Source organism: Pteropus alecto, unplaced genomic scaffold (assembly GCF_000325575.1).
Source record: "Pteropus alecto unplaced genomic scaffold, ASM32557v1 scaffold86, whole genome shotgun sequence".
NCBI classification, from domain to species: Eukaryota; Metazoa; Chordata; class Mammalia; order Chiroptera; family Pteropodidae; genus Pteropus; species Pteropus alecto.
Genome location: NW_006442109.1, coordinates 25,507,373 through 25,520,777, shown reverse-complemented (window position 1 = coordinate 25,520,777; position 13,405 = coordinate 25,507,373). Strand labels below are relative to the sequence as shown.

Here is a 13,405-nt window from a genome sequence, read left to right as displayed (position 1 = left end):
GTTTTGGGGGCTTTTGTTATCATTAGAGATATGACAGATTTTATTGGTAGAAAATTCCCCTTTCTTGAAATTGCATGATTAAAAATGCAGGTATGAGTAGGCCTTAACTCCTCAGTGGGATTAAGACACAAGGAAGCCAAACTACCAAATTATTAATATATACAAATGGAGTGTTTCAAAGTGATCTGTATCAATTATTAGCAATATTCAGAGACTAATATTTTAAGTGCTAAGTGAAGATTATTTAATTATTACAGTATATAAGTATTATAAAATTTTTAATAGCTTTTAAAAATGATAATTTTTCCATTTAGTATCTATCATTGGTGAAACATCAATTTATATTTGTTATACTTAAATCTGAATTTATCATTTCATTCAATCCTTGTTTTTTCAAATGATCATATACACACTAAATTAAAAGAAAGATGAGTGTTTGGGGAAAGTTGAAATGATGGAATGTTTTGGCCTCCACACTTTTTCTCAAAAACTATAAGAGAAACTAAAGACATTTTTTAAAAATGCTAACACAGAAACATTCCTTCTTATATTTTCTATTCTGGCATGTACCAAGGATAGGGAGGCCGTGTGGTCTTCTGGTTAGAGCAAAGGACTAGGAGCCAGGAAGATCCTGGGTTCCAATGCGGGGCTAACCACTGACTTACTGTGTGACCTTGGGCAGGTCACTTGACCTCCTTGTGCCTCAGTCAACCATCTGGAAAATTGGTTAAAAAGCAGGACCTCGCTGACAACCAGATGCTGCATCTGAACTGAGCTTTCCTGGATAAATAAATTACAAAAACAATTTACAGAGTTTTTAATCCCTCTTTATAATTTACTATAACATTTTGGGATAAACCACAGTTCTTTAAGAAATGGTAATATTTGGTTGTAAGATTTCAGTAATTGCTAAGAATTTTTACAGTAAAACTGTAGCCCAAAGGTTAGGCCCACATATGTATTTGAATTTCCTTTGTGAGACAAGAATAATAAGGTTTATCTTATAAAGCCTATAGTATCTGTAAGTACATACGTTTTAATATATGTTGTACTTTTTAGAGTTTATTTTTTAATTTGTGTTTATTTTTATTTAGGCACCGACTTTTTCGTGAACATTGTGTTTGTGTACAAGGAAACTATATAAAGGACTTAAATATCCTTGGAAGAGATCTTTCAAAAACTATAATAATTGACAACTCACCACAAGCCTTTGCATATCAGGTAGGAAGAGGGTTGCTAACAAATTCAGATTGAAAGAAAACACAATGAGGACAAATGCTACCAAACAATTTGATGGGAGAACAGAATTTTCACTGGTGGAGTTTCTCTGTTTAGTGTCACCTTTAGAATTAGAGATGCCAAATTGCTATATTCCTTGGAAAAAGTTTCTTTTAAATGAAGTACAACATACAGAAAAATCTGAGTAGTAAATCTGACACGAAAGGACTATAAGGTATACATTATTTCATACAGCGGTCCCCAACCTTTTTGGCACCAGGGACCAGTGCTCCTATGAGAACCTAATGCTTGATGATCTGAGGTGGAGCTGAGGCGGTGATGCTAGCACTGGGGAGCAGCTGCAAATACAGATGAAGCTTCACTTGCTCGCCTGCCACTCAACTTCCTGCTGTGCAGCCCAATTCTTTACCGGCCATATACTAGTACTAGTCCATGGCACAGGGGTTGGCGACCCCTGATTTAATAGCACTCTTACCAGTTGTTAAATCAGCAACCTAATTGTAAGCATGTTTGAGAATTACAATTAGCTTAACTGTTCTTCTGGTCATTTTGATTTGACATTCTTCAGTATTTTCTTAGACTATTTTGTCAATATATTTGTACCCTTTGTTAATGATTCTTTGAAATATGTGAAATATATCTTACAAGCAATGAGCCATCCTTGCAAGATATACTTTACATTATGAATATGTTCACATGATATGTCTGAGATTTCCTCCACAATATATCGGTGTAGAATGGGGATCGTGGACAGTGGGTTAGGTGTAGATGGAATAAGATTGACCCTTAACTTCTGTGTTTCAAAATGTCCATAATAAAAAGAAAAAAAAAAGGAAAAAACTGCATATGGTATTGAAATATGTTCAGTTTAGGTCACTACTTTTACTTGCTTGCATTTTGAATTACGTTTTTAAGAATTTCTTCTTGGTTCCTAAATAAAATCATTTCAGTTATACTCCACCTCCAAGACAATGTTCTGTGTAAATGTTTAAATAAAGGTATTTTATCCTAGAGATTATTTACTATATAAAACAAATATGGTTTGCATTCTTGTTTTTAGACTCCTCTTCAGTGAAATAGCATCGAGTCAATTTGTTATGTTCCTACCATTTCAGATTATCCTATTTGTTGAGAATAAAACAATGAATGGGGTGTAGTCCCCGTGTAAAACTATATGCTTTCTGATAATGTTCTCTGTTTAGATTGGCAATACCCATTCATTCACAATGCCTTACATTGACTAATAGTAACTATTTCTTGAATAAATATTTCTTGAATAAAGGAATGTTTTTAGTTATGTTAATGCAAAACTTGTTTTAATGGATCTTTCTTGTTTAGTTTTATAAACACGAAAAAAATTGCGCTGAAAACCAGTTAGGCTCCATTTATTTCTTCTTTTAAGCTTTTCCAAAGTAGGCAAAATGTAAGCCAAAAAGGACTTAATTACTTATTTATCATTTTAGCTATCTAATGGAATCCCTATAGAAAGCTGGTTTATGGATAAAAATGACAATGAACTCCTAAAATTGATTCCATTTTTGGAGAAGCTTGTAGAACTGGTAAGTATGTCTTATTTACCTTTTTCTGTTATTTTTTGTTGCCTCAACTTTATCGAAATAAATCTTTTAAATTGCTTTACATTATGTATACTGACTTTTTAAATCAACATTGTGGGAGATTAGGGCAAAGATTAAAAGAATTACAAGCATTTTTGAACCTTATAAATTATATTAAAATACTTATCAGTATTTAAAAATTTATAGATTGAATGTTTATATTTCACTGGGCTTCCTCTTGCAAGTCACTGACTAGTTGGGTTAAATCGATTTTGTTTTGCTTTTATAGTTAAGGTCTAGAATTATTGCTTATGCTAACTGAAACTTTATTCTGGGAATTTTTTTCCTATATCCATGCATTAATTTTAAAACTAATTATAAAGTAGAATTCAGTGGCTTAACACTTCTACCTAGCTTTCAGTTTGGCCTTGATTGCATAATTGTTCTTATAAAATTAAAACTTTAATGACGTTATTAAAATCTAAATTTAATACTAAATTAACTGCTTCTGTGTAGTACATTTATGTATGGCAAACAAATGATATAAGTTGTAAAATAAACAGTGATATACTTTTCTGCAAAGTAAGAATGTTCATAGTGATCTGAGGATGATATCTTTGAAATTATATGGCCTTTAAAATGTCTTTTTCTCCTCACAGAATGAAGATGTTCGACCTCACATCAGAGACAGATTTCGCTTGCATGATTTGCTGCCCCCAGATTAAGTACAGACTTGTCAAATCACTGAAGGGGGAGAGAATGCAGGACCCTTTTGGACTAAGACAAAACATTGCCATTACTGTTGAAATTTTGCATTTTTGTACCCCGTCTTGCTTTTCTTATCTTTGGTGCCCAATAATAATCAAGGGTTACAGAAAGAGACTTTATTTCAGATTGAATACATACAGTAGGTAGGCTAAAACAGAAGAGTCTTTAGAACTAGTGCAACTCCAGTGAAATTTTTTTATGTACAGGACATCTGCAGTTTATAAAGAATTCTGTTTCTGCCACCAGCAGTTTGACCTGTAGTCACACAGGATTTTATGATAATAACAGAGTTGAAAATGGACTTTTATTTTCTCTCTGTTTGGTGCTCTAAGTGGGTTTGTAGCCACTTTTCTGTTACTTTAAGATTCTCATTTCAACAGGAATGGCCAGTAAAAGTTGTTTTATTTTTCCTGTTAAGGTTTATAACCTTTTTACATTTTTGACCTGTATTAGATTAGAATTTCATTATGCATTCCTTTTAGTTGAGGCGCTTCATAGTTTTCTGGAAATAGTCAATTTTTAGTTTTTTATTATACATTTGAATGGCCGTTTTCCTGCTTTGTCTGCCTGCATATTGTATATTTGTTTAAAAATATTCTCTACTTTTAGTCCATGTAAGTTTCATTTAGAAAGACATGCATTTATATTTTGTTTCTGTAATATTCTACTGTAGGTGAAATCTTTTCAGAAATCAAGAGACTGGGTAGATAAGAATATATGAATGACTAATATTCAAAAGATTTAAACCATTGTGATGGCATGTGTTCCCAAATGGTAATATCTTGGAATGGCACACAGATTTAATGGATAAAGGTATACCTCAGACTTCACTGTGCTCACCAATCTTTGAGGAGAATGAGTTTGGTCACCTGTTGGGCTTGATTTGGTTACTGCTGCCTTTGGTTTCCTCCAGGAATGCAGTATTCTGCACAGCGACTCAGTATTTTTAGTTATTTTGCATGGGCTGGTAGTACCTCTGTTATGCTCTCGGTTACAATCAATTTAAAACTCTGTGTAACAGTCTTGGTACCTTACAGTAGCTATGCATAATCCTGTGGCACAGTAAGCTCCCAAGCCACCGATGCAGTTAATATGCTCTCATAGTGGTTTTCTATGCTATATGAAAATAGTCTTCAAGCCTTGGTTCTCTAATGCAGCTACCACAGGAGGCTGATATTTTTATAGTGGCGTGTAATCTCCGTTTCGGGAGGCTTTTTATGGAAGGTAGAATTTGTAAAAGTTAGTATGCTTTGCCTCTCGACTGCATTAACATGCCACAGGCTCAGACTGTTTTTGTGTAAAGGATGTCAAAGAACGGCACTTTTTCTAAAGAGAAGTTTGATATTTTGTATGCTTGTTAAGAAAGTACAGTATTGGAAATTAAAGGTGGACAACTGATAATTGAGGAGTATGTCACTTAATTTTTTATGTATATTACCTGTTTACTTGTACAACTTATTGTACAAATTACATGCAGCTTCATTTTCAAATGAATCCTTAAAATAAGGAAATCTTTTTAGGAAAACATTTAATTTTTGTATTTTTTGATTTTAAAGGCATGAGTTATGTCAATTTTCAGTGTATTAATGAAGATTTTAACTTTTCATCAGGTTGAGTGTTTTCTTACTATATTATCTGTTGTGTATGTAGTTAGCATATTGTGTCACTGAACTGTTTAAAAATCTAGCATGTAGAGCAAGCCTGTTTTGTGGAAAATCCTTATTAAAAAAATAATCATGGCAGATTTTCTGCAAAAAAAAAGCAGAAGCATTTGCAATTCAGAATACTGGTTTTTTTGTTTTAATTTAAAGAAAGGTATTTTGCTTGCAGGAAAAAATACTACAGATTCATTTTAATGAGAATCTTTGAAATGTATTTATCTTTAGGGCATCTGGGCATCTTTATGCTGTTTGTCTTCTGTCTTTCTTGAAATAAAATGTACATACGTTACCTTTACATATGCTCTTGCTCAAGATTGTGAACCTAGTTACATTTCTCCTTGCTCCCTTTTTATGCTCAAACAGCAAAACCCAAAACCTATACAAGATTTAAACTTTCAGCGTGCACTGTAATTGCTGAAAGCTTTTCCGATTAAGTAAATACCATCTCAAAGGGCTTTCCCATAACTTAAAGGGAAATCTAAGCACCTATACCATTGTGCCTGTGGGCACTTGAAATAAACACCAATTTTTAATCATCTTTTGTTAATTGTAAAGCTACTGTCAGTCCCGTGCTAAGGAGAGCTCCCTAAAGTCAGTAGACAAATGAATCAAGCATAACGAATTTTGTAAAGAATAAACTAAGGGAAATTTTGTATGGCCTGAGAAAATTTCTTGAGACCAATTTAATATATTTTTCTTCATTACTTGACTTGAGTCACTTTAAATTTAATACAAAATTTAAAATAATTTATAAAGAGACAACTATCCAGTTTTCTTCTACATTACTATAAGTAATGTTTTATCTTTTCATTACCCCTTCTTTGTAGATGTTATCTTAGACACTTCCATTTAGTTAAGTGGAGGTGTGTATTTTATGAACTGAGACGTGCCCAGCCCCTTCAGTTCACACAGGAAACATGAATTCTTAAAAACTGACTGTAGTAAATGCAGGAGAGATGGATACCTGTTAAGACAGCAAAAGTGACCTATATACACATTACAACTCTGAAGTACATAGAATTGTGATATTTCCAGTGATAAATGTCTGACTTTTAAGACATTCTTTTAAATATTTGTATTATTGTTAGGATGTTTTAATCAGTTGTGTTTTTTAATTCCATGTAATATATATAGCCCTAGTCAGATTTATATCATCAAATTTATCCTTGGGTCTTAAAAGAATTGATAGCAATTTGAAACCATAAATTGTTTTATATTAGCTAGTATGTATATTTATTTACCCAGTGGCTTTATCTTGTTTCCCAAAATTGGGGGGAATTTGTTGAAAGCATTGTAACTTCTATAAATGACTATTTTCTTGTAACTGTCAGTGAAAATGTATGTGTACATCGGTTTTTTATATTCCCTGGTTTTTCTGGTTTATTTGTTTTGTTTGTTAGGGTTAAACATAGAATGGTTTTTAAAAAAAGTTCTTTGGTCAATGACTTTTCAGCTAGATGTTATTCTCGTTAAGTCTTCTAAAGAAGTTCATTTTTCATTGTTTTGTTCAGTCAACTTACCTGAAAAACAGAGACTTCATCTCATCAGTGAAGAAAGCATTTCATTATTCCTACAAATCTTTACAGCGAGCACAGAATTCTTCATAAGGACCAGATCTCTTCCACGTCTTGTGTCAATCACATAAAGCTGAAACGTAAAGGACACTGAAGCCTTCATTTAATTGTACTAACATGATGGTGTTATATACTACATCATTAGCTAGTTAAGGTTTTCTGACCTGATTTCTCTTTGTCTTCCTAGGTATTTATTTGTTATCTCTTTTACTCTTGTGTATCTAAAATTAACTTAGTTAATAGTTACCCACCGAATAACTATGCCAAGCAACTAGGAAAGAATGTTTATTTTATTTCCCCTTATAGGGGAAGAGTGGACTGGGAACAAAAATGTATGGGCCAAAAGGCCTTAGGTTGTCATTCATTCACTTTCTTATTCCTCTCATGACCTATATTTGAGTATAGTATTTTTTCAGCTGATGTGCTTGATTATGTCATTACTTTTCATGTCTTCCCTTTAGTTGAAAGCCTGCTAGGAACCTGTATAAAATACATTTAAAATATTCAGAATAAGAACCACAAGACTCAGTATCTTATATTTAAATGCTACTTAAATTATTGGAATCCAAGTCTCACTCACTAGGATACATTTTTATAAAATGTTTCTCTGTATCTTGAATTGAAATTACTTGCCCAGAGGCAAGAGTTTTTGGGATATAATGTGTTTTGAGAAATTTTTTAAAAGAAGATAAGAGAACAACAAGTTTATACTTACTTTATGGTTTTGATATTAGTTAGTATTTTAAAATACTCAGTGGTTCCCAAACCTGACTTTTCATTGGAATTATTCTGAGCTTTTCAAATACAGATTCCTGAGGCCTAGCCCCTGCAAAATTGTCTCATTGGGTCGAGAGTGGGGCCTGAGAGTTCTGTGTTTTTTAAAAGCTCTCTCCAAGTGATTCTAATAGCCAGATTTGGGAAATCACTGTTTTAAATGTGACGGTGGTTTGAGGCTAGGCAACAAAATAAAAGTTTACCAGACATCTCTGTGGTAGAGTTTTTTTTTTTTAAAGTGGGACCAGATTTCACAGAACTTAGTCAAGATACATGGAGGAATATTAAAGAAGATCAAGGCTACTGCTCATTACCATTCTTTCATACTTTTAAGAGTTTGCATTTCTAGCACTTGGAATAGTTATACACAACTGAAGGACATATCCCTGAATGAGACCATTATATATATTAACTGTAAAATATTTCACTATTTTTTTATTTTATAAATCTTTGTAGAAATAAGCAATGAAATACTACTTTCATCTCTTGAGAAATGGGATTTTTCAAGGCAGTGTCCTTTTGGCATTCAGGTAGGAGGATGTTAATATTCTCTCTGCCTTTCCATGTGAATCAATATGAAGTCATGGACATTTAAAAAATCTCAATTTAATTTCTACATCTTTACTATGCAGTATAGCCATGAACAAGTAATGTAGATTTAGTTTTCTCATCTTCAAATGCCCTGATCACCCTACCTCACAGGGTTGTTGTGGGGATAAATAAAACTTTTATGGAAGCACTTTCCTTTGATGATATTTTATCAGCCATTAGAAATAATGTGATGTCTTACATATGCAGTCATCTTTTTGCTTACAAGTATGTAGTTTTTTCACATTACTTTCCCTTTTGATATCCAAGATAGACCTGTAAGGATCATAGAGTAGGTTACAGATAAGGAAACAGCTCACAGGCTGTAACCAAAGACCTCAGCTATTCTGGGAGATTCGAATTCAGGTATCACTACAACATGCTATTTCCCAAAGCCTAGGCATTCTTGTATAAGCATGTCTGTACAGAAATAGTTTTCTCAAGTCTATAAATCAGTTTAGCCAATAAAATGTTCTTATAAGGAATGTAATAACTCAATGTAAAAGTTTGTGGTACAAGCTAGACCTCTAGAGTTTAAGATAGAATTTTTAAACTAGGAAATTCCAACTTCCAAGTGTGCCTCTTTATTCTACAGGTAATGAAGGAAATGTGCCTAGAAAAGTGTCTTCCCAACAGCTGGGAATTCAGTCTAGGTCTCTTAGTTATCGTTGATTTTAGGAAAAAATAACTTGATTTCTGGAACTACTGTGTACAGAGGTGGAGTAAAACCTGAATAAAGAAGGGGTTTTAAAAAAGAGGTGGCAAGAAAGAACCAGATATGGTAAGCTAAAATGTTAAATTTATACCTGATGTAATGGGATAAGTAACAATTAACTATGAAACAGCACTCTGGTCCCACCCCTGATCTCTGATGAGACTTTTTCTCCAGCTTTATTGAGTAAAATTGACATAACATTGTGTAAGTATACAGTGTGATGATTTGATGTACGGGTATATTGTGAAATGTTTGCCATACAGTAAGGTTAACACATCCTTCACAATTAACCATTTTTTATTGGTAGGGTGTGAACATTTAAAATCTCTAGTAGAACATTCAAATATACAATACAGTATTGTTAACTATAGTCACCATGATGTATATTAGACCCCCAGAACATTAGATCCTTATACAACTGGAAGTCTTTAACGTTTGACCATCTCATTTCCCCCACCCCTCAGCTCTGGCTGTGACGAAACTAGAAAACTATAATCCCTAAGCTCCAAAGGAATTTAACGCACAGATAGGTTTAAGAGTTGCTGCAGTGGGCTGTGACTTTTAGAAAGAAATGATGATTTCAGGTGAATAGTTGACTTGGGAGTATGGTTAAAAGCACAAAGTTCAGTCATACCTGAATTAAGACTGTCCCTCTTCCACTTATTAGACAAAGCAGCTGAGCCTGTTCATCAAGATCTACCTTTCAGAATTAGATGAAACACATCAAAGCATGCTACATTGTAAAGCAATATACAAATAACTATCAGAATGGAAATGTTAAAGCAGCTAGTTCTCTTGAGCGTCTGTGAGAGATCTACATACAAAGGTTATGGGATATGTCTGAAGCCAGACGGGGTAGGAATGGCAATAGAATGAGGTTATTACCACAGATTTCAGGGCGTTCAAGAAAGACATGAGCAGTTTAGGTGCATTCAAATGAAGACTGGAGAAGGGATAATGGAGAGGTCACTTATGACTGTTAATATGTTTTGATGAAAATATGCTTAGTGTTAAGAGATGGATGATGACACTGAAGAGTATTAAATGGCTTGAGAAGTCTGGTTAGTAGTTGGGGTAGCAGGCTCATAGGATTTGCCAAGTTAGGAGTCTCTTAGTAATCAACTAGAGCTTTAGTGGCTACCATATGAGCTTTAATATTATATTTGATGATGACTATTTGCTGAAGGTAGCTGTAAGTACCTTCCTAATGACAGTAAAATTCATCTTAAAACACTGCCCTTAATATGTTAGACACTGCAAATGGCAGAAAAAACTTACAAACAGTGCAGACTGGTATTGGGAAAAGAGTCATGAAAAAGAAAAATGGCTTTGAGAGGGCTGACAATCTTGTCTGGAAGTCAGGCTTGAGTTAGCTTAAGTATTTAATATGAGATATGTAGAATATTATTGAAAACGTAAAGGCAGGTTTGGGAGTGGCGAGTGAGGGGTAAAATCGAGTAAATGATAGATTGTCTTTAAAAGACCTACTTTGGCTGCTGCATAGACAAGAGTGGGTGGGTGGGAGGCCAGTTAGAAGAGTTATTTAGAAGTTGACCTAATTCTCCAAGACAACAAATGGTTAATGCATTGGGTGCTAGCATCACAATGGATAATCTGAGCTCAGGAAATTGGCAAAGTCCTAAGGAAAGCATGGCTTGTCTGGTTTACTGACAGAAATAGGAAGGTATGTGAGGATTTTATGTATGGCACTGGAAAAATGTATAGCAGTTGAATGGTGACAGACGTCATTTCATGTAAGTATTTGAGTAGGCTCTTTGTGGGGGCAGTTTAAAATGAAAAAAAGTCATTCAATAATATAGTATCAAATCTTAAGTTTTTCCATAAATAATGCTCAGTTTGGTATTTTATGAGTTTTAATGTGGTTCTATTTGCAATTAAAACCTCTTCAGCCTTATTTCATCTTTATGAGATTCTGAATGTGGTACCTAAGGCACTTCTACTTAAAAAGGAGCCATGAGCAGCTCTGCTTCATTTTTGCTGTCATTTACTTTCCTATGGCTTTAATGATGTTTTTGAAGGCAGAGGTTTTAATGTCAATTTATCAACAAACACTAATAGTCTGCTCATCTGTAAAACGAGATATCTGAAACAGCCAGAGGTTGGCTGACTATTTCTCTGCCTAAACAGCCTCTCCCTATAGTTGGCTTGAAACAGCACATCATGGTCATATGGTAGTAAAGACTTCTTAAATGGCAACTGGCTTCCACTGGAGTGAGCGTTCCCAAAGGCACAGGTGGAAGCTGCAAGGCGTGTCATGACTAGTGTTGGGTGTCACTTCTGCCCTATTCTATGGTCAAAAATGAATGTAGGTCTAGTCCATACTCAAGGGGAAGGGACCATACTGTTCATTGAAGGGCTATATTTGGGAGACTAGCTACACAGAGAATTTGAGGATCCCACTGGGTTACTTATATTCCACCTAGGGGAAATCCAGATTTCATACTGTTTGAAGCATATATAATTTGGAGGGCTTTCTTGAAAAATTTAAGTGGCCAGTGCAATGAGAGGCCCTAAAGCTAGTGCTTAACTTCACAGTTAATCTGCTTCTGACCCTGCCCCACTTTCAAATCAGCTATGGTAAAGGAGCAAATGTGGCTTGGGGGTCCCACCTACATTTGTGTTCTAGGATAATTTCTCGACAAGAATGAATCATGAACTTTCCCCATGCCTCACCAGAAGTGTTCATTGTTCAGTTCAATATCACTTGTTCATGTGAATGTCAAGAACCCAGGTCTCCTGACTTCCTACAGTGGTTTTTCAAATATACCATATTCCACAGTATCTTAAAATTTATTTTTATTTTTTACCAAAAAAAAAGTACAAGTTTTTTTTTTAATCTTACTATCTTTTCTTTTCCTCTGGCTGCTCCTTAAATGTTGATGTCTTTCAAGGTTTATTTTCATTCTTGATGTCTTTCAAGGTTTATCTTCAGATGACCTCTTTCACATAATTCCATCCCTAACCATAAGCAGTTAACTACTCCTAATCCTCTATCTGTAGCCCAGGCTTCTCTAGTTCCAAAGGTGTACAAGACATTTCTATTTGGATGTCCCATAGGAATGTCAAGATCTTTGTGGCCAAGACTTAACTGATTCCTTATTGTGATGACAGGCACTATGCAGTCATTTTCAAAAAACATTTATTGAGCATTTACTATGGTCAGGCACTGGGAATACAGTAGTAACACAGACAAGGTGGCTGTGCTCCAAACAGACATTAAATAAGTAAAGTCATTAGAGAGTGTGATAAATACTATGACAAAAAAAAGGTGATGAAATAGAGTAACTGGGGGAGGCCCCTTACAGGAGGGAGATTAGGGAAGACAGTTCTGCAAAGGTAGTATTTGAATTTTTGATTTGAAAGAGGAAGAAAAGCCAATCATGCAAAGTGGTGTGGAAAGAGCATTAGAGGCAGAAAGTCCAAAAGCAGGAAAAGGCTTACTTAGTAGCCTTAAAAGGCCAGAAGCAATGAAGTTAATGAGAGAGAATGGCCTAAGGGGGTTAGTGGGAAGTAGGAGTCAGATTATGCCAGGTCTTTCAGGCTACAGTAAGGAGATGGGTTTTACTGTAAAAACAAGAAGCCACTAAAAGAATTTCAACTGGAAGGACAAACTGCTAGGCATTTTTAAATAAGCAAACTGCTTGATATGTAGTGAATGGATTGTGGAGTGGAAGAAGGCAATACAATTAGGGGGTTATTATAGAAGATTCTAGAGAAAGTTTGGAATAAGGTGGTAGCAAGAGATATGAGGGTAATTAAGATCGAGTCAAGATGCAAAGTAAATTACAGAATTTGGTGATGGATTGAATTTAGGGGGTGAGAGAGGAAGAAAGCAAGGAGAGCTCCCATGTTTTTGACCTGAACACTTATATATAGGTGTTAGCATCACTCAGTCTCCAAAGGCATTATCCTCCACTTCTCCTATCCCCACTAACTCCATATCCAATCAGTCACTGTATTAGGGTTATCCAGAGAAACAGGAGTAATAGGAAATATATCTATTTAGATATTTTAAGGAATGGCTCAGGAGATGGTGGGAGCTGGCTAGTCCAAAATCTGCACAGCATTCCAGCAGGCTGGAAACCTAGGGAAGAGCTGATGCTACAGAGTCCAAAGGCAATCTGGAGGCAGAATTCCTTTTTCCTCAGTGTTTTCTTAAGGCCTTCAACTGATTGGATGAGACCTATCCACATTATGGAGGGTAATCTGCTTTACTCAAAGTCTACTGATTTAAATGTTAATGACATAGTTAAGCTGACATGCAAAATTAATCATCACAGTCACTAAATTCTGTTGATTTTGACCCTTAAATATTTCAGATTGGTTCCTTCTTCTCTGTTGCCATTGCCTTACTTTAGGCTTGTGTTCTTCTCATTTAATTAAAAAAATATTAACTTATGTAATAGACCCTGGGCCAAATGCTGCAGATACAACTGTGAATAAAAGATTGTGCTCTAGGGACCTTATATTCCGGCATTTCCCTGCCTCTGCCTTACCTTCTTCCAAAAC

The 13,405-nt window shown here is 34.8% G+C and overlaps 1 protein-coding gene across 5 annotated transcripts in view; it reads left to right on the top strand.

Annotated features, from left to right (window-relative positions):
• Window positions 1–6,669, top strand: part of CTDSPL2 (CTD small phosphatase like 2) — a 74,773-nt gene extending 68,104 nt beyond the window's left edge. For all 5 annotated transcript variants that reach the window (XM_006920419.3, XM_015595980.2, XM_015595979.2 and 2 more), the window contains 3 exons: window positions 1,095–1,221; window positions 2,703–2,798; window positions 3,455–6,669. In XM_006920419.3, the coding sequence (XP_006920481.1) occupies window positions 1,095–1,221; window positions 2,703–2,798; window positions 3,455–3,520 (289 nt within the window). In that variant the 3' untranslated portion in view covers window positions 3,521–6,669. The remainder of the gene's footprint in view (window positions 1–1,094; window positions 1,222–2,702; window positions 2,799–3,454) is intronic.
• Window positions 6,670–13,405: the final 6,736 nt, after the last annotated feature.